The sequence below is a fragment of the Aethalodelphis obliquidens genome, unplaced genomic scaffold, assembly GCF_003676395.1.
Source record: "Aethalodelphis obliquidens isolate GAN/ISIS:26980383/991018 unplaced genomic scaffold, ASM367639v1 scaffold63, whole genome shotgun sequence".
Lineage (NCBI taxonomy): Eukaryota > Metazoa > Chordata > Mammalia > Artiodactyla > Delphinidae > Aethalodelphis > Aethalodelphis obliquidens.
The window spans coordinates 1,635,214-1,655,410 of NW_020838007.1; the positions used below are offsets into that span (position 1 = coordinate 1,635,214).

The 20,197-nt window shown below is 58.2% G+C and overlaps 2 protein-coding genes and 2 long non-coding RNA genes across 14 annotated transcripts in view; 2 read left to right on the plus strand and 2 right to left on the minus strand.

Annotated features, from left to right (window-relative positions):
* LOC113610503 (uncharacterized) lies at positions 1-826 on the plus strand. The gene is made up of 2 exons (XR_003429110.1): positions 1-538; positions 626-826. It is a non-coding gene; the product is annotated as an uncharacterized LOC113610503 (long non-coding RNA).
* Positions 827-7,629: 6,803 nt separating this feature from the next.
* On the plus strand, positions 7,630-12,540 carry CCDC74B (coiled-coil domain containing 74B). Its single transcript, XM_027088598.1, has 8 exons — positions 7,630-8,021; positions 8,630-8,674; positions 9,650-9,709; positions 10,594-10,756; positions 11,579-11,765; positions 11,839-11,918; positions 11,997-12,068; positions 12,167-12,540. Exons 1-8 carry the CDS (start codon positions 7,769-7,771, stop codon positions 12,303-12,305), a joined length of 999 nt encoding a protein of 332 aa, XP_026944399.1. The 5' UTR covers positions 7,630-7,768; the 3' UTR covers positions 12,306-12,540.
* Positions 8,303-11,829, minus strand: LOC113610451 (uncharacterized). Its single transcript, XR_003429090.1, has 3 exons — positions 11,685-11,829; positions 11,495-11,569; positions 8,303-9,590 (listed from the first exon to the last, which is right to left on the minus strand). It is a non-coding gene; the product is annotated as an uncharacterized LOC113610451 (long non-coding RNA).
* Positions 12,541-13,150: 610 nt separating the features above from the next.
* MED15 (mediator complex subunit 15) overlaps positions 13,151-20,197 on the minus strand; it is a 61,615-nt gene continuing 54,568 nt past the window's right edge. For 8 of the 11 annotated variants that reach the window (XM_027088594.1, XM_027088587.1, XM_027088596.1 and 5 more), the window contains 9 exons: positions 17,704-17,840; positions 17,499-17,626; positions 17,263-17,397; positions 17,121-17,184; positions 16,223-16,289; positions 15,618-15,778; positions 15,369-15,535; positions 14,635-14,733; positions 13,151-14,133 (listed from right to left, as the gene is read on the minus strand). In XM_027088594.1, the coding sequence (XP_026944395.1) occupies positions 13,997-14,133; positions 14,635-14,733; positions 15,369-15,535; positions 15,618-15,778; positions 16,223-16,289; positions 17,121-17,184; positions 17,263-17,397; positions 17,499-17,626; positions 17,704-17,840 (1,095 nt within the window). In that variant the 3' untranslated portion in view covers positions 13,151-13,996. The other 3 variants (XM_027088593.1, XM_027088595.1, XM_027088588.1) reach the window with 3 other exon arrangements.

Genomic DNA, 20,197 nt, shown 5'->3' on the forward strand with positions numbered 1-20,197 from the left:
AGCGAGGGCAGGGCCAGGCAGAGAGGTAGCCACAAGGGGCGGGCAGCCTGCCGGCCCTGGGCCTCCCCGTTTCCTCAGCCAGAGGGCCTGCAGGGCGATGCCTTTTTCTTCCTCAGCGTGTGAAGCTCAGGAGTTGGGCCTCCCCGGATGGCCTGCGGCCTCTGCCTTTGCCGCCCTGGAGGTGGGCAGTGAGACCCCAACATGGGAACCCAGCCTCTGGCTCCAGAGAAGAATCAGGCCCTAAAAGAGAGCCCTAAGAAAATTAGACAATGGTTCTCTGTTTCATGATTTTAAACCTGATTTTGCTGCCGTGTTTGGCAAAGTTAGGGCCACTGTATTTTCCCAGTAGTTCCAAGTCTGGGCCATATGCCTGCTTTTGAGGAGAGACCCTCCGAGAACACAGATGCCCCCAGGCCACAGAGCAGGTCATCAGGGCTGTCACCACCTTGTTCCCTGTGGGTGGTCTACAACCAAAGATGGTCAAAAGCATCATTTGTATCTTCAGTCAAATCAAGCGCTCAAAGACACTGATTTTTTGGTAAGATTTAAATATCCAAAGTATATGACAAATGTGAGTTCACTGTCAGAAATCCTCACAGCATCTCACACGCGTTTCATTCTACAGATGACGCACCAGGGAGAACTTTTCAGCTGAGATTTTTAAAAGCCTTAGTCTTTGGTGTATTTTTTTAAGTTTTCAAACTGTAAGTATTGGGCTTTGTAGTTTGATGTAAACTCGGAGTAGTGGCATTTGGGGCCTGTGACCAGTAACCAAACCAAACTTGTAGCCGACCATGGATCTGAATAAACCTGTTCTTGGTCCTGAGTCTTGTGGTGCCTGGCCCCGCCCCCAGGGTGGCCTCCTACATGGGGTCCTCTGCACATTCAGGGGCTGCGGAGATGCCACTGGGCACCCAGCGTCCCTCACCATGGGATTCCCTTGGGCAGATGCAAACACGGACGTGGCTGTGATGGGACAGGGCAGCCACTGGCAGGTCTGAGATGCGAGAACACTGCCTACAACTCAGTGGGGCAGACACGGTCTTCATACTAAGAGCTAGGATCCTGGGACCTGTGTTGCAATTTCTGTGGCTTCTGCAGGGGTGCGTGTGACCGGGGAACCGAAATGCACTCACCAACCCACATGGCCTAGCCCGAGTGTTAAATGTCCCCCTTTCCCTGGGCCAGGCAACTGCTTTGGTCAAATTCTATGGAAATAGGAAGTAAGACAGTTTCTACAAGTTCACATTGATAGATTACGGGCTTTTGTTAACAAACTTTGTGAGATGATGGTCTGGGGTCTGCCATCCGTGGCACCGGTCCCTGATGACGCCTCTTCTTGGCCTCCCCTGATGGACATCCGCCTGCCTGTGAGGGTAGGACCTGCCCCCCCACAATCTCTCCAGGGTTCTGCTCGCCCCCAAGCCTCACTTCACCTACACACCCATTAACCATAGAACAGCCACCTACTGCGTGCCACCCTCAGCTGTGCTGGGACACGTGGGGGACCTCATGGTGCAAAGTCCAGAAGTCAAAGATCGAAGCAAACACTAAGGTCAAGGAGGGGCCAGCAGACTTACCTGGTGGCGCACTGGTTAAGAATCCGCCTGCCAATGCAGGGGACACAGGTTCAAGCCCTGGTCCGGGAAGATCCCATTTGCCGTGGAGCAACTAAGCCCATGTGCCCCAACTACTGAGCCTATGCTCTAGAGCTCGCAAGCCACAGCTACTGAAACCAGTGCGCCTAGAACCCGTACTTTGCAACAAGAGAAGCCACCGCAATGAGAAGCCCGCACACTGCGATGAAGAGTAGCCCCCACTCGCTGCAACTACAGAAAGCCCGCACGCAGCAACGAAGACCCAAAGCAGCCAAAAAAAAAAAAAAAAAAAAGGGGCCAGGGTGCCAGTGGTTGGGCCTGGGGCCTGGTTTTGGGGAGGGTGGTTTGGGGCCCATGGTGCTCAGTGGCTTGCGCCCAGGGAGCTGAGCGGATGAGGGCGATGGGGACCCCTACCTTCACGATGACCCCGAGTTAGTTTGCGGGGCTCTAGCTGCAGAGTAGAGAAAGGCATGGATGGAGCAGAGGCAGAAGTGTCACTGAGCCAGATGCTGAGATGCCGAGGTTCACAGCAGAGAAAAGAGGCTGCCTATCCAAGGGCCGAGGACGGGTATTTACAGGATGAGGCTGAGGCACAGGAGGTGGGGAAAGGTGATTGGAAATAAGAAAATGGTGAGGCAGCCGTTCTGTGAGGGACACAGGTTCTGAGGAGTAGTGCCTGGCCTGACGGCATAGGTGGAAACTAAGTCCCGTGACTAGTTTACAATTAAATTCTGGTTCCCTTCCTTCCCGGCTGCACCTACGTGGTCACGTTTGCCTCATCAATAAAGAGCAATGCAGGTCAGGTGCCTGGAGCCTCAGCTTCCCAATAAGCATCACATTCACGTGCCATTCTGAGTCATCTTCCGGGGCAAGATGGCCTGTACAGGTTACAGAGACAGAGACCCCCAGGTCACAGACGATTAAGGTGATGAACCCCAGCCCCTCTATACTTCCCCTTTAAAAACCACTAACTCAGAGGCCATGTTGCAGCGGGTCTGAGGCCTGCCCCCCACTCCCTTGCTCGGCACCCTGCAAACAACATCCTTAGTTTGCTGCAAAGCCCGCCGTCAGAGGTTGACTTGCTGCCCGCAGGCACATGAGCCCAGTGCTCGGTTTCAGTTGGAGGGTTGGTGGTCCTAACCACTCACCAGCTCAGCTCGAACTGGACACAGCTGATACCAAGTTCCTGAAGCAACAACTCAGGCAAAAGTCTTACCATTTAGGCTCCGTGCCACTCAGAGGATACGCAAATTTTCATAAAAACAATTCAAGCGATGCTGCAACTAGAGAAAGCCCGCACACAGCAACGAAGACCCAACGCAGCCAAAAAAATAAATTAATTAAATAAAATTTTAAAAAAGCAGCTGTTGTTAAAAAATTGAAGTGAACTTGGTCGGGGAAGGCAGATCATAGGTGGATTGGATCTAGCTGATGCCAATCCTCAGGGCCCTTGGTTTCAGAGCTGCAGCAGTGGAAAGGCGGCGGGGGGGGGGGGGGGGGGGGGGGCGCCCCGCCGCAGGGGTGGTACTGGGGGATGGGGCACATCTGGGGGGACACACCCGAGGAGAGGCTGCTGGCCCCGCTTCCGGAGGTCAGGCTGAAGATGGGGGTTCTCTCCGTGTTTCCCCTCACCTCACCGAAGCCTCTGGTGGTTTATGCCAACTGCCCAACCCCTCAACTCCCCCAACACCCCGACTTTCACCCTCTGGCCACCACCCCAACCGCTGCCAAAGGGTCAAACCTGGTTGCCTCTCAGAGCCCCGGCTCTGGCCTCCTGGCGGCATCTCCCAGCCCTGCAGCCCACGCTGGACTCACTGTCCTTCATGACCTGTTTCCCATGAGGCATCCAGTAACATCCAAGCGTCTGTGTCCTACAGAACGTCCTCCGGAAAGCTTGGGGTTTGTGTATCTGAAATCTCCAACAAGACCCGAGCTTGGGGCAGCCAGTCAAGAGGGGAGGGAGCTGCTGACTCAGCTGGCCCCACCACCCGGATGTGGCCTCTGACCTCCCCTTCCAGGAGGCCAGGGGTTTCTGCTGGGCTCTCAGGTGGTCTCTGAGGGTCTGCACCCCCTCCCTCCCCACCAGGGGACCCCCGCCCCCCCCAAGCCTCCCCTTCTCTCCACCTCCCAGGCTGGACTAAGAGCCCCCTCTGTACTCACCCGCCCTGGTCCACAAATAAAAGCAAAGAGATACTTCTTGTCACTTGTGTGATGCTGGGCACTTCAAGATGCTGAATAAATACTTGTGACTGATTCTCCGATGTGTATGTTTGCTCCTTGTGGACAATTATTGTACTTTTTCTCTCCAGCACTGAGCAAGCACATAGTAGCTGCTCAATAAATAACTTATTTTACCTATTATATACACATCCAGCTCCTCACATCTCAGGAATCAAAATATGAACTATTGGATAAATTAATTTGTACATGAGCAGAAAAGGATTAGGATAGGAAAAGGGGCTCTTCAGTCTAACGTTGAACAAAAACCAACGAGGAAACGTGTGGTCACTGTGTTGAAGGGACCTGTCCAACATTCAGATCACAGACGGATGTAAAAGAAAGGGCTAAAACTAGAACTGTCAAGAGAAAACACAGGAGTAAATATTCATAACTGTGAAGTACTAATGGTTCTTCAGATATGACACCAAAAGCGCAAGTGACAAAAATTCAGAGAAATGAAAATATGTACAACAATATACATGTTTTCCCATCATATTACTTTTTTTTTTTTTTTGCGGTACGCGGGCCTCTCACTGCCGTGGCCCCTCCTGTTGCAGAGCACATGCTCCGGACACACAGGCCCAGCGGCCATGGCCCACAGACCCAGCCGCTCCGAGGCATGTGGGATCCTCCTGGACTGGGGCATGAACCCGTGTCCCCTGCATTGGCAGGCAGACTCTCAACCACTGCGCCACCAGGGAAGCCCCATATTACTTATTTTTTTTTAAACCCTTTTCTGCACATTGCTTTCCCTGTTCATAAATTGGAAATGTAATAACACTTGCCTTGACAAATTTATTTCAAGGATGAAATGAGATAATGCACAGGAACTCTAGGCTCTTATGTGACTGCAAAGGAGTGGAGGGTGCCACATCACAGCCCTCAGCTGTGGCTGAAAAGATAGTCATCATTTCCCATGTGACACTTGTTTACTTAAATCAGCAGGTAATTCCAATTCTAAAAATAGAGAGTCAGCAGGTGAAAACGTTTTCTCCCTGTTAATTGAAGCACATCTTACGGTGCTGACAATTGGTGCAGCAGCAGGAGCCTCCTCTCGGACTGCACACCTGGCCCTTACTGTCACCGGAACAGTCAGCCTGTCCTTGACTTTGCCCTGGAGGGTTAGGATGGCCCAGGAGAGCAAAAATAGGATGAGCCCAGAAAATACTGTGTAGCAATAAAAAACAAAGGCAGGCAGGTCATGGAAGCAACCTAAATGCCCATCGACAGATGAATGGATAAAGAAGACGTGGTACGGGGCTTCCCTGGTGGCACAGTGGTTGAGAGTCTGCCTGCTAATGCAGGGGACACGGGTTTGAGCCCTGGTCTGGGAGGATCCCACATGCCATGGAGCAACTAGGCCCATGAGCCACAACTACTGAGCCTGTGTGTCTGGAGCCTGTGCTCTGCAACGAGAGGCCGCAATAGTGAGAGGCCCGTGCACCGCGATTAAGAGTGGCCCCTGCTTGCCACAACTAGGGAAGGCCCTCGCACAGAAACGAAGACCCAACACAGCAAAAATAAATAAATAATTTAATAAACTCCTACCCCCAACATCTAAAAAAAAAGAAAGAGAAGATGTGGTACATATATACAGTGGAATATTACTCAGCCATAAAAAGGAACGAAATTGGGTCATTTGTTGAGACGTGGATGGATCTACAGACTGTCATACAGAATGAAGTAAGTCAGAAAGAGAAAAACAAATATCGTATATTAACGCATATATGTGGAACCTAGAAAAACGGTACAGACGAACTGGTTTGCAGGGCAGAAACTGAGACACAGATGTAGAGAACAAATGTATGGACACCAAGTGGGGAAAGTGGCAGGGGGTGGGGGGGGGGGGGGGTGGGGAGTGTGATGAATTGGGCGATTGGGACTGACATGTATACACTGATGTGTATAAAATTGATGACTAATAAGAACCTGCTGTATAAAAAAATAAATAAAATTCAAAAAAATAAAAATAAAATGCTAAAAAAATAAATAAAAAACAAAGGCAGGAACTCATGAACTCCCTGGAATGTTCTCTAAGACCTGCTGTTAAAACATAAACCAGGGACTTCCCTGGTGACTCAGTGGTTAAGAATCCGCCTGCCAATGCAGGGGACACGGGTTCAATCCCTGATCTGGGAAGATCCCACATGCCGCGGAACAACTAAGCCCGTGTGCCACAACTACTGAGCCTGGACTCTAGAGCCCGCGAGCCACAACTACTGAGTCTGTGTGCCACAACTACTGAAGCCCGCGCGCCTAGAGCCCGGGGTCTGCAACAAGAGAAGCCACTGCAATGAGAAACCCGCGCACCGCAAAGAAGAGTAGCCCCTGCTCGCCGCAACTAGAGAAAGCTTGCACACAGCAACAAAGACCCAAAGCAGCCAAAAATAAATTTAAAAAAACCAAAAACATAAACCAAGTTGCAAAGCAATATGTTTGTTATGATCCCATTACACAGAAACAGTTGAAGGCCACTGCAGACAAATGAGTCCTACCCATAAGTGTACGAGTGTAAGTATGTAAACACAGAGAAGGCTCAGGCAGTGACCATGCCTCGCTCGTGACAGGGAGCAGGGTGGACTTGGATTTATCTGCATTGTTCAAATCATTTCTACCGAGGAGGATATACTTCTGTCCTTGACTCCATCACATTTGTCTGTTTCTCTGCATGTCTGGTATTTACTAGTGTAATTCAGACCTTGCAGATGATGTGTCATTGAGACTCTGGGTTCTGTTATCATTCTCTGAAGAGTGTTGAATTCTGTTCTCTAGACAGTTGAATTATGGGAAGATCGCCATGGACTTGTGGAGACTGGGCTTTAAGTTTTATTACAGCAAACGTATTTTGATTTTTTCCTTAGTCTTAGTGCAAATCCCTTATTTCTAAAACACAGTCTTTATCCCCAAAATGTGGCCCTTTTGGGCCAAAATGGAAAACTGAGGCGTTTACCAAGCTTCTCTATCAGTTTCCAAACTCGGTCTCCCCTGGAGTTAGGCCATTTCGGCCTCCAGCTCTGTCTTGCCCTGGGACCTTTGGAATCTTACCCCTACATGTGCATTTCAGGCCAGCCATGTACTTGAAGGGGGTTTTATGGCCCCAAACTTCCCAGCGCCCCTCAGTTTGCATCCTTCGCCCTCTCCAGCCGATAAGGCTGTGGCTTTGTGTTCGGGTCTGGCTGATCAGGAGCCCTCAGGAGAAAACAGCCATCTTTCAAGAGCTGCCTTCCTCCAGTTTCTGCCTGCTTTTTGCCCTTCTCCAGTGCTTTCAGACAGCTGTTTCATGTATTTTGTCCACATTTCATAAAACACGAGGGTTCTGCGATTATTGGAAGTGGAAATTCTACCTGATTTTTGAATCAAAATCTTACCATCTAAAGTCGTATCATCTTGTAATTGTATCATCTATTCAAAAAGTGAACTATTAAAACACAACCAGTGGGACTTTCCTGGCAGTCTAGCGGTTAAGACTTCTCCTTCCAATGCGGGGGGTGCGGGTTCAATCCCTGGTTGGGGAGCTAAAAGCCCACATGCCTCGGAGCCAAAAAACAAAAAACAGAGACAATATTGTAACAAATTCAACAAAGACTTTAAAAATAAATGGTCCACATCAAAAAATATTATAAAAAGCCAAAAAACCCCACAAGCAGTGAACAAAACTAAATATTAAGACCTGTAAAGGCAGACGATTCTCTGTGGTTTAAGTCAGAGGATGCCATCCAATTAAGTCAGGCGTATCACCCAGGCCCCGCCCCGCCGCACACCTTGTCCCGGGTACCCAAGCCCCGCCCCTCAGGCGCCCCGCCCTGCCCCGGCGCCCAAGCCCTGCCCCGGCCCCGCCCCGTAGCACGCAAAGCCCCCCTGCGGGGCGCGCCCGTTTCCATGGCGACGCCGAGCTGAGCATCGGTAGACGGGCCACCGAGTGGCCGTGCGTCCGCAGCGGAGGCGGCTACATGAGCGCGGCGGGGGTGGCGGCCGGGCTGCGGCCCCCCAGCTCGGGGATCCCGGGCTCCTGGGGCGCGTCGCGCCCGCGCCTGCCCGCGGTCCCTCCGTACCCCGGGCAGCATGGCGCGCCGGTCGGGCTCAGCGAGGCGCAGAAGCGATCGCTGGACCTGGAGAAGAGGCTGCAGTTCCTGCAGCAGCAGCACTCGGAGACGCTGGTCAAGCTCCACGAGAAGATCGAGCACCTGAAGCGGGAAAACAAGGGTGAGGCGGGCGGCGCCGCGGGCGTTGCCTCAGACGGCGCCCAGACGGCGCACGAAGGCTGAGGGAGGACGCAGGGCCGCAAGTCCCACCCCGGCCACTCGGGGCTCGGCTCCCCGCCCCAGCACCAAAGCCAGCTGCGGGGGGCGGGTCTGGCCGCGCCATTCCCGAAGGTAACCCGGCCCGCCTCTCCTCTCCAGGCAGGGTCAGGCGGCCTCCTTTGAAAAACTTGTAGAAGTGAAACACACCCCCAAATTACGCGTATCTAGCTTAATGAATTTTCACAAACTAAGCACACCCAGATCCGGGGCCCCAGAACGATCCCTGACACCTGGGTCATCCTGACTCGCCTCTGTCGCCCTGGAGCCCAGGCCCCGCATGGCAGAGACTGCTCTGTAGACGTCACGGATGGAGGAATGGGTTCCTGGAGAGGCTCTCACACAGGGGCTCTGGCTCAGGGAGCAGCCAGAGGCATCACCGACCCGAGGGTGCCAAGGCAAAGGCTTGGTCCATGGAGCAGGGTCTCTCGGGCTCAGCAAGGAGAAGTGGGCAGGGAAAGCAAAGCTTCTTTTCTCAGAGTAGCCATGAGGAGGGCCCGTGCTTGTCTTCAGATCTTCACTACAAGCTAATCATGAATCAGAAGCCGCAGAAGAAAGGTAAGACAGGCCCACAGGTGCCTGATGGGAAGCTACTGCCCTCAAGAGCAGGCCCCCCAGACGGCCTATGCCCACGCGAATTATCCCAGTGGGGAGGGGGCGTGGGCAGCCAGACCGCTCCCAGCCATGGTCTGGGTGACTTCATGCACCCAAGCACAGCAAGTGCCACTCTTGGGGACCCCAAAGCCTGAGTTCTGTGCAGCAGGGGCAGTGGACAGAGCAGCTGGGGGGCAGGGGGCTGCCCAGGTTCACCCCTCCCCAGCCCTGGCCTCACTATCCTGGTGAGCTTTCACTTGGACTGCTGCCCCAGGCTTCCCCAGCACAGCCCCAGCCCCAACCCCTGGTCCCTTTGGCCTTGGGGCAGGAAGCTCTGGGCACACTCCTTCCAGGGTCCTCCCTATCATCTCCACAGCAACCATGGGGGCATGTCATCACCTGTGGCCCACTCACCTTGCCTGTCCCCTAGCCCAGCCTGGGAACAACCAGGTCGCGTCTTGGGCTCCCCTCCCCTCTTACTTTTGGGACCAGGTCTGACATCGGGAGGTGGTCTGAGCGGTGAGTGGTGCCCGCCTGGAATGCCCCAGTCTGGGGTGTGCCCAGGGCTCTCTTCCTGGGAGATACGCAGAGGATGGGGTGGTGAGGGCCCTTCTCCAGTGGGGTGGCACAGCTCCAGCGAGCTGATGTGGGCACGTAGTGTCAGGGGTCCCCTGATGGGACCTCGAGAGAGGGCGTGCTCCCATTCAGGTCCCACTGCTTCTTCCGTCCCCAGCCCCATGGCCCTGGCTCCCTCTGGCACTGGCGGTGTCTGGGGCTGCCTCACCAGAGTGTGGGGGAGGGCTGGGACCTGCAGAGCCAGGAGGCGGGCACAGGTGGGCCTGGCCCTTCAGCCACAGCAGCCGTGCAGAAGCGCTGAGACCTGCAGGGATGGGAGCCTCGTTGCTGCCACCTTCTGCTGACCCCAAGCAGCCCCCACAGGCAGCATCTCCAGTTCCAGCTTTCAGTCCAACAAGTCCATCTCGAATACAGTGGTGTCAGGTGAGCACACCAGCACCTCTGTGCTCAGGGTGGGGGAAGAGCAGGTACAGACCTCAGGGCCCCCGGGCCTGAAACGGCAAGTGGGGTGCTGAGCCGAATGCTGAAAGCCCACAGTGGTCCTCCGTGGGGCAGACCTCAGGGGAGCGCCTCTGCCAGTCCCCATGGGCTTGGGGGTTAAGGGGTAGCTGAGGGACCAAGGAGGGTCCCCAGGTGCCCTGTGAGCTGAAACCTCCAGGAGGGAGCTGAGGCCAGCGGACAGGTTAGTGGGTCGGCTGGAGGGAGGCCTGAGGACAGGCCACAAAAGCAGGACAGGCTTGGCTGCCAAGGCAAGATGGTCAGTGTGGGGCATGAGTCAGGCAGAGCGTGTGACAGAGGAGCCCCGAGTGGTCTTCATTGCTGCTCACTGTGTCCCTTAGAGCAGACAGGACGTGGGTGGGCTGGCCCTCCTACAGAGGCTGGATTTGTGGCATTTTTGCTGAGTGAGGGGCCTCATCCCGGGAGAGCAGACCTGCACAGGCTGGGCCACCCAGACCTTTCCTTCCGTTTCATTTTGCCCGAAATGGGGTTCAAAGTCAGGGAACAGCTGCTGGCTACCCCACCCCGGCCTTTACTGAGGCCTGTGAGGAGACTGCCCCACAGGGTGTGTGGGGCTCTCCGCACTTCAGCTGCTCGGGGAGCCACCTCCACCACTGCGTCCGCTTCAGAGCATTCAGGCACCCACACGCTTCACCCTACTCCCGCATCTGTGCCTCCCAGCGGCCCTCAGAGGGAGGCCATTACCATCTCCCCTTTACAAAGAGGAAACTGATGCAGGGGTGGGGCCCCTTGGGTGCATACAGCTGACTGATGCCCAGTGACTGGCCCTGTCTGAGTCTGACCCTCAGCTAACTCGCAAGGCAAGGCCAGGTCCCAGCGCACCTCCTCTAAGAAGCAAGACTCGAAAGCTGACGTTCCCCAGAAGTTGGACCTGGAGGAGGAGCCATTGGTTGCTGCCCTGCTTCACAGCAGCAGGGTGGACAAAGCCCTCGGGGCACAGGGGCTGGCCAAGTAAGGCTCCGTGAGCCCCACGGGACAGGGTTGCATTCAGCAGGTTCACACCCTGGAACCAGCCAATTGCTTTGCCCTTCCAAACGGGCAGGTCTTCAGAGGGAAGCAAGCTCGTGAAAGCCGGGCTTGCCCATCTGGTGGACCCTGCCTTCTCCTCTCCCCTGGGGGTCCTGCACGGTCCCTGTGCTGACCTGAGCCCGCAAGAGGGGCCAGCAGCAGCCCCTAAAGCATTCTCTCAAAGCACAGAAACAAAGTAACTTGGCCTCCACATTAGCTTGCTTTTTGCCAAGAGAACCCTGAGTCAGGTTTGGGCTCCACCCTGGGAGCTGTGCTGGCCTCTGGAAGGCACAGGGCCAGCAGACCAGAGCAGGACCAGTCCCTGGTGACACCCGAGTTCCTGGGACTTCCTGGGAAGCAGCAGTGAGCCTGGACTTTGCATCCGAAGAAGGGACCCTGTTGTCCCCTGGGTAGTGCCACCAGCAGGCCAGGCTCCTGCTTCTCTGCAGTCTTTAGGCTCCCCCCTCCACCAGCACCCTGGGTTTGTGGTCAGGACTGAGGGCAGCCAGGCAGCTCAAACCACATCTGACTCTTCAGTGTACCTTGAGGGGGGAGGAAGTGATGGGCCCGGGTCATAGCCAGCCCCAGAGACCCACCCCCGCCACCTGGTGCCTGGAGCACCCTGGTAGGCGGAAGGGAGCCAGGGCCCCAGGAGGCCGTGGAGATGACCCTCTTACTCACGCTGGAGCAGGTGCTGCCCCGAGAGGGGGTGTGAGAGATCACCTCCGGTAGGCCGCCTCTGGTCTGCTCTAATGGCTGTTTCAGAGACAAAGTGGAGAGCTCTAATCCAGCAGCCACCTCGGTGGCCGGCAGCCTGCACAAGGGCAAGCAGGTGCCAGGGGTGCCCCCCGCGATGAGACTGCCCCTGCACCTGTGCAAGCCCGCCACACTCCAGCAGTGCGAAGTGGTCATCCGCCAGCTGTGGAATGCCAACCTCCTGCAGGCCCAAGAGGTGAGGCTCGGCTGCAGGGTGCCCCGGGGCCCCCGCAGCCCCACCCACCGTGCCTCTTCTCCCTGCCTTCCAGCTGCAACACCTCAAGTCCCTCCTAGAAAGGAGCCAGAGACACAGGGCTGCCCTCGAGGAGGCCAGGCCCGGTTCTCCCAAGTAAGTGCCCCATGCGGCCCACTGGGTCACAACGGGGCCTGCTTGTCTGGGGCTCACGGCTGACTCGTCCCTCTCCAGGGACCAGGAGGCTCTGCACCCGGGGGCCATGCTGCTCCCCAAGGTCGCCACCAGGGGCGTCTCTAAGAAATGGTGAGTCTTACTGGCACAGGAGGTAGGCAGCCTCTGAGCCCAGGGGTCACAGGGCCGGGGAGGGCGTCCGCAGTGACCCCCCCACCCCTGTCCCCCAGCCTGATCCTGAGCCGGGCGCCCATGGCGGAGTGCGCCATCCTGCCCGCACTGAAGCGGAGCCTCAAGAGCAACTTTGCCGAGCGGCAGAGACGGCTGCAGGCAGTGCAGAGCCGGTGGCTGCACTACTCGGTGCTCTGAGTGCCAGACCCATGACCACTCACCCTCAGGTAGCACTTCCAAAGAATCCCAGTACGTTTACGCCAGCCTAACTTCCAGACCAGCCAAACCCACGGCAGATAAAGTACGTGGTTTCAGGGCTGAAGAACTGTTTCTTTCTTTGCTTGGTATTTCTGCACTTCCACACACGTGTGCATTATGAAATAAGCATGAGCCTACCTGTCGAAGACTGGAAATAAAGCTCGTTTCTCCCTGTTGTGAGTCTTGTTCCTCACTGGCCATCAGGCACTGCTGCCCTGAGCGCCCCTAGCTCTGCTCCCTGCCATGGGCAGGGCCTGCTGGGCAGTCACCCTGCTTGCTAGGGCCTTGCGGCTGCCCTGTAAGAAAACAAGCTCCGGGACAGCCTGCACACTCTTCCTGGAGTGCAGGGGGCTGCCTTCCCGGCATGTAGGCAAGACACTGTCCTGTGTCCACTGACGAACACAGCTAGTGAGCGGCCCCACCCAGCCTGCCTTCCTCCACGGACGGCTAGAGCCATGGCCACGGGAGAAGGTCCTCTCCTGTACACTGGGCCCCACCCTGCAATGGCCTCACACCACCCCCTCAATCGCCAGAACAGCAGCTTCAGCGCAGACCCTTGCCTGGCAGGACAGTCCTCCTGGCCCAACCGGCCATGTCCTCAGTGCCGATCTCTGCCGCTTCTGCTTTGGGCAGCAGGGAACCTGGGGGTGAACCAGGACAGGCACGTCTGGGCATCGGTGGCCATCCCCGAGGTGGGGGACCTGGCTCAGCCCTGACAGTGCCCTTCACTGGATGGAGGGCCCCTGACTTGCAGAGAGGGGGGACACAGTGACAAATTCATGACAAACACAGGAATAATAAATTTATTATAAGAACCACAGAAGACACGGTAATGCACATACAAAAGGGGGGAACCTCTCATCGCCAGAGGGCCGGCTGGCACCCCGTCAGGAGCCCTCAACTGTCTGGAGGGTTCTTAAGACGCTGGGTCCCAAGGACAACATCCTAACCCGAGTGGGCCTAAGTGCCTAACCAGTGGGCACGGCGCCAGGAACAAGATCCACCCAGACACCCCTGCTCCCGGGTGCCTCCACAGTGCTGAGCAGACTCCCAGGGCTAGAATGAGAAGGATCATGAGGTATGAGGCCCGGCCGGTGGCCGGGGACCCACAGCCATAAACAGACCTTCCCTCGAGCTGCAGTCAGCGCCCCCGGATCCTGGAGCTTCCCTGTGGCGTGCCCCACATGCCAACGGTGGCACGATCTCAACCCAAAACCGTGATCAAGGAATTCTGCATGTTTTAAGGGTTTCCTATGTCCTGCACGTTCCCCTGTGGAAACGGTAGAAGAGCTTTCTGGCGCACACGCAAGAGGCTCACACAGGACCCTGAGTTCCCGAGGAAGGACACGGGCCCTGCAGAGGCTGCGGGGATAGTAGCCTGAGGAGCACAGGGCCGGGGGCATGCCTGGCTCCTGGAGGAAGCAGCCAGCTGCCTGTCCCAGTCCCGTCCAAGTGTGGGAAATGTTTGGCAGGTCCCCAAGGCAGAAGATAAAAGCAGGAAAGTTAACCTAAGCCCAAGCTCTCTAAGGAAGCCAGCATCTAGAAATGTCCGACACAGGGCCCCGACGAGGCTGCCGGCTGCCCCACGGTCCCTGGAGGGCAGGCAGCCGGAGATGCAGTGGCGGTGGCGGCTAGGCGGCTGAGAGGCAGGCCTGGTGGATGCTCTGGGCCCAGGTGTTGAGCAGGGCCGTGACCGAGTGCTTGTCAGGGAGCTGCAGCAGCCGCGAGGTCATGCACCGGTGCACCGACTGCAGGAAAGGGTTGGCGTCTGCAGCAGAGCGGCCGGCCATGAGCGCTGTGTTCTCTGCCAGGACCCTGGCCCGCCCCACCCAGCCTAGGGACCAGGGGTGCCAGCTCCGCGTGCCAGTGGAGAGCTGGAACAAAATGGTCTGGAGCCTCAGGGCGGCCTCAGGGCCCTTGTCCTGGTCCTCTACATGCCAGCTCTGAGCCTCGGGGGGACTGTCTCCCATCACCGAGGTTCTCTCTGGGCCTGTCACCCAGATGGGTTCCCATGAGCCCAAGCTCCCATGTGTGCCCCCCGGTCAGCCTTGAGAAGGCCCACAGGAGCCACTGGGCCTGCTCACCCCTCATCCCCGGAACACGGCTGCCCCAGAGCTGCAGGGACACCATGGGGTCAGAGACACTTCTCTTTCCATGTGACTGAGGGGCAATCTGCTCCTGCCCACCAAGGAGGAAGGGGAAGAGGGGGCCTCAGCAGGGCAGGGGCACGTGGAGGAAAGCCTTGTGGCCCGTCCTCTCAGTCACCCACCGTACTGCCACTGCCGGTCGATCCACAGTGGGCTCTGGGCAGGGTAGTCGGCAGGCACGCTGAGCTCCAGCGGTGGCACGCTGGGGAGGTCCTTGTCATCTGCAACACACAAGGCCGCACCTGTGACCAGGCTTGCCCCTCCTCATAGCCCTGCTCCCCAACAGCACCCTCCAGGCCCCAGAGGTTCTGGTGAGGCTGCTGCAGAGCCGAGGCCCCCGACTCCCGAGCTTCTCCGTCTCCCCAGGGCCTCAGGTGAGCAGAGTCGCAGCTGGACAGGAGGGAGGGGGCTTCCCTGCACGTGGGAGAGAGGTGAGAGTGTGCAGGCTCAGGGCCCAGCCCCCAGTGCGAGTCCTGGGCCAGGAGCGTGTGGGGACCAAGGAGGACAGCGGGCAGGCTCCAGAGAGGGCCCGGGGCTTGGGGATGAGCAGGTGGTCCTGGGCAGTGGCAGAGCCTGAGGCTGCCAGTCACGGTTCATTCTTTTTTTTTTTTTTTTTTTTTTTTTGCGGTACTTGGGCCTCTCACTGTTGTGGCCTCTTCCGTTGCGGAGCACAGGCTCCGGACGCGCAGCCTCAGCAGCCATGGCTCACAGGCCGAGCCGCTCTGCGGCATGTGGGATCTTCCCGGACCAGGGCTCGAACCCGTGTCCCCTGCATTGGCAGGCAGACTCTCAACCACTGTGCCACAAGGGAAGCCCCCACGGTTCATTCTTGATCCACCCCACCCCCGGCACTCACCCAGCTTGCATATCAGGTGGACGGTGCCGTTGTTACTGCAGTGAGAAGGGTCCAAGTTCACCAGGAACTTGGGGTCTAGCCGGGCCACCTCCCCCTGGAGCACATTGGGGATGCTCTGCCGTTCGTCCTCTTCAAACCTACGCTTCCGGGTGCAAACCACCGGGGCCCTGGGGGAGGCAGCCGTGTTGACCATGCTGGCCAGGCCATGGCCCAGGACCCACCGCCCACCAAGCCCTGGGCAGTACGCACGTGATGGGGGGGCCATGTATGGCCGTCATGGCAGGCACGAACGTGCGGTACAGGGAATGGTTGAAGACAGGTGAGCGAATATTGGCCAGGACGGCATCCAGGAGTGGCTGGCACAGGTACTGCTGCTTGGTTGGCGGCACCGGGGGAGGTGGGGGCGTGGGCTGGGACAGGACAGCAGGGTCAGCAGCCCACTCTTGGGGCGGCTTTCCAGACCCCAGGTCCTCATCCTCACTCACAGCCAGACCTCCTGGCTCCCCCACCACCTCCACCCCTGCAGACAAGGATGGCTGATCCTGGACACACTCTACTCCCCCTGGGCCTGGCCTTGGGCATGAGAACCCTCACACCTGTGGGGGAAGGAAGCACCCATGGGCCCGCACCCAGAGGCTGATTTCTCCCATGTTCTCACCCCACCCACACTGCAGACCTGACCTGGAAGAGGACTCCTGAGCAGGGTCCCCAAACTGAGCAGCACGGTCCCCTGCCCACCTCTGACTGCAGGCTCCTTCTAGCTCGTGGTTCCGAGTCACTGTGGGGTGAGCCCTGACCTCCCCAGAGATGCCTGCGACCCTACCAACACCACCAGGCCGCAGCACCCCACGCACCACTGCCATGTCATTCTTGAGTTTCTCCAGGGCGATCTCACACTTCTGCAGCGTTTTCAGAGGGCACCTATAGGGGAGAAGATGTGGCTGACTCTCCACGTGGGAGGACAGGGGAGCCGGCAACTCTCATGTTCTCATCTCAACCACTCACCGTCTGGCCTCCTCTGGATGGAGCGAGACCTGAGGCCTGGGCCACCAGGACCCTCCCCAGGAACCCCAGCCAGCCCACCCGCTGTTCCCAGACCCAGAGTCTAAGGCAAGATGGCCCCGCACCCAGGAGCTGCTGGTCCTGGCTGGCAGAACAAGGCACGCACGTGATGGATCAAGGGGAAAGACAGAGGCCAGGCCCCTGCCCCCCATCCCGATGACCCCAATGAGGGCCTGGAGGGCCGTCCACCGCCAACAGGCCCACTCCTCAGTGCCCAGCATTCTGCCCAGATGAGCAGAACAGGGAGGACGTTCTGGAAGGGGAGCCTGGCCTGAGCCAAGGCCTGGGGAGAGGGCAGGAATCCCAAGGCCAGTCCATGCACAGGAGGTGGCGCTGGCTGAGCTCTGGTGCTCAGCAGCCCCACGGCCAGTGGGCAAGGGAAAGGACATGAGTGCGTGTCCTCTGCCTTCCAAGTGCTTCTCAGACGCCGTCCCAGTTCCCTCCCACAGCCAGCGCTTTCGAGCTCAGCTGCCCCTTTTGCAGATGGGGTAACTAAGAAACAGTCACTTGCCCAAGGCCACCAGCAAATCAGGGGCAGGGCTGCAGGTCAGACTGAAGCCCATCAAGGCCAGTAGCCCAGTAAGGCAGGGCTCTGAGGGCCACAGGGTAGGCCAGCCAAGCAGCTGGGGACCCTCTGTGAGGTGTGGGCGCAGCACCACCTCCCCCCATGGGCCTAGGGGCAAAGCTCACCGCTTGGAGGGGTCTGTCAGTATGTCCAGAAGGCTCTTCATCTTACTCAGGTCCTTTTTTCTGTCTGGGGCAGAAGGAGGCACTCAGACAAGGGCCTGGGCGTCTGCAGGCCCTGCCCCCGGCCCGCCCGCCCGGCCCCCACCTTCGTTCTTGTCGATCTTGTTGATCATACGGCGCAGGGGCTCGATGTACTTGGACAGCTGCTTCAGCTTGTCCAGGTACTGCTGCTCCTCGGCCTGGCTCGAGCCCGCGGGGCTCATGACGGAGCTGGGGTTCACTGCGGGACACGGCCCAGTGAGCACGGCCCCAGCCCACGAAGGGTCGTCAGCCCCTCACCTCGCAGGGCCCCGGACTGTGCCCGCCTTGGGTCCGACTTACCAGGCGTGTTCAAAGGTCCTGGGGAGGGGACGCTGAAGTTCTGCGGGGTGCGCGCCGTCACCGGACTCTGGGAGGGCTGCGGCGAAGGGCTGGGCAGGAAGCTGCTGGGGGACGGGGCAGGGCCGGAGCTGTGCAGAGCGAAAGGGAGCGCGGCCATGAGCCTGGGCCTGCAAGCCAAGTGGGGAGGGGCACGGGCCAGGCCTACCTGACGTTGGAGTTGGGCTGTGAGCTGGGTGGGCCGGGCTGCGGGGACGGCTGGGGGGGAGGGGGCATCGACTGCGGGGTCTGCACCTGCTGGCCCGGCGACGGTGACGACAGCATGGTGAGGCCACTCTGGCTGACCTGGAGGGGGAGGGGCTCAGCCTGCTCACCCGCCCCACGCCCCCCCCCCCACTCCCCACTCACAAGCCCCTTCTCTCTCGCAGCCTCGCCATACACCCTGGTCTTTCTCTGATGCCCCGCCTCTCAAATACAAACACGGGCACACGCCCCCACCTGTGGGTGCCCACGCAAACACACAGTGACCAAGACGCTGGCAGAAGGGCCGGGCTGGGTGGCCCTCTGCTCCTGGCGGGGGCTTCTGGGCTGCGATGGGACACCCTCAGGTCCCTGCCTCGTGAGTGTGGGAGCCTGTGGGCATGGGAGGGCAGTGAGGGCTGCGCTCTATGACAGGCAGGACCGTCCCACAAACCTCAACAAGACCCCTCAGGCCACAGGCAGCCCCAGCTCTGACAGCACCAAGGTCAAGCCCAGCTGCAGGGCAGTGGGGACGCCTCCATCTTGTTCTGTGTCCCACCTGTGCCTGCCTGACGGGAGCAAAGCCTCCCCTTGTCACCCCTGCCAGCACACCTGGCCTGGGGTTCTGTGGTCTGGCAGCCGAGCAGCCCCTGTGGGACCAGCAGACCCCACTGGGAGAGGGGAGAGGGGAGCGGCTTGGCATCGTGCTCCCTTCTCTGCACGGCAGGCTCTCCCTGCAGTCCTCGTCAGGGCGGACACAGCGGGGTCCCCATCCCGCTGTCATCACTAGGACAATGCCATATTCATCCGAGAACGCAGAGGGAGGAAATCACACACCCAGGACTAAGATCGACAGTGTGTGGAAGTAACTACTTTCCACCCGAGAGGCACAAGATGCCAGTTCTGGCAGCGCGGACGGCTCGGGGAGACAGCTGCCCGCCAGCCCTGTGCCCAGCAGCCCCGGAATGAGCCCTGCAGAGCAGCCTTGCCCAGAGCCTGCGGACAGTGCACAAAGGCCCAGCCGCTTGCCACAGGGGGCCACCCCAAAGGCCCTGTCAGCTTCACTCAGAGCTTCCCCCACACCCCAGCAACCTCCTGTGCACTGAGCATCACCTCCGGAGCCTGCTTCCTGGAGCCCAGCTCACACCCCACCCTCCATTCCCAGCCTGCCCAATTCTGCAGACTGACTCTAGCCTGCCCCCCTCACTCTGCACACCGAGGCTGGACATGGCACTGGAGCAGGGCCTGCATCTGTTCACAATGTGATGATGAAACTAAATGAAAACCACCCAGCCAGGTTCTGAAAGGAGGCAGGGTGATCCATGGGAAACAAAACATCTACCCCAGGAGGATGAGCTGATCTGTGAGGCTAGGGCAGTGCTGACGTCCACGCAGTCTGCCAGGGCAGGGCTCCAAGGCAGGAGAAAGGTCTGCGGGGAGACCCCTGGCATCACAGGTATGTCCCACACTCACCAACAGGTCGCATGCAGCAGACACTGCAAGCCAGGGGTGACCCAGACAGTAGCAGATGCCAACATGACCCCAGCAATAGCTGTGGGTGCGAGGCAGCCCTCATGCAGAGCTGGGAGTGGACAGTCCTGCAGCCACACCAACAAAAGAACTTCCAGGGTGTGGGCCAGGAAGCCGTTCTCCTGTTGTCTGTCGAAACTTGAGCACTGCCTGAAGAGCCCACCACCCACCCTACCAGATGCTAAGTGGGATGTCAGTGCGTGGAGCACGCTTTGTGCTGGGCTCCCCTGCCTGCACCCGGGGTGTGGCTGATAGCACCCAAAGGCCACGGCTGGCCGGCACCACCCTGTACTTTGGAGTGCCCAGCTGTGAGCCCCGTGGCAGCTCAACAGTGCTCCTTCCAGAGCAAGAGAGGCCCAGAAGCACTCAGGTGGTGTGAAAGAGACACTATTTCTTCCCAGAAGAAACAAAGTCATCAGGAATGAAAAGCTTGACTCTGATCTCTGCGGACTGTTTTTCTGGTCACAGAGCTCCCGAGGTGGAAAGCTGGTTTTCTCTTGACCACAGATCCTAACGAGACACACCAGACGTCTACAGTATTGGACGAGCCAGGCCACGACTCCTCCTCCCAACACACATCCGCCCAGGGAGGCCCCGAGTGGCCATGGTGGAGGGCCCAGTGGGAGAGGAGGGGGCGCAGGGTGTGCTCAGCCCATTCCACACACTGTTCCACACACACACATCAGGGAAGGGGGTCTGTAACGTAAGAATGACAGCTAAGCTTCCGAATGCTGGAAGAACAGGAAGCAGGAAGACCAAAGCACAGGGGCTGCTGGGAAATGGAGACGCATCCTGTCCTGGTTTTCACCTGCCATCATGGGGTGTGGCTCTCGCGCTGAGTCCTAGTCCAGCGCCCCGCTGGACAGGGATGTGACGGGGACATCTCTCTCATCTACACAAGTTAATGTCAGAGTCAGGCATACAGAACAGTG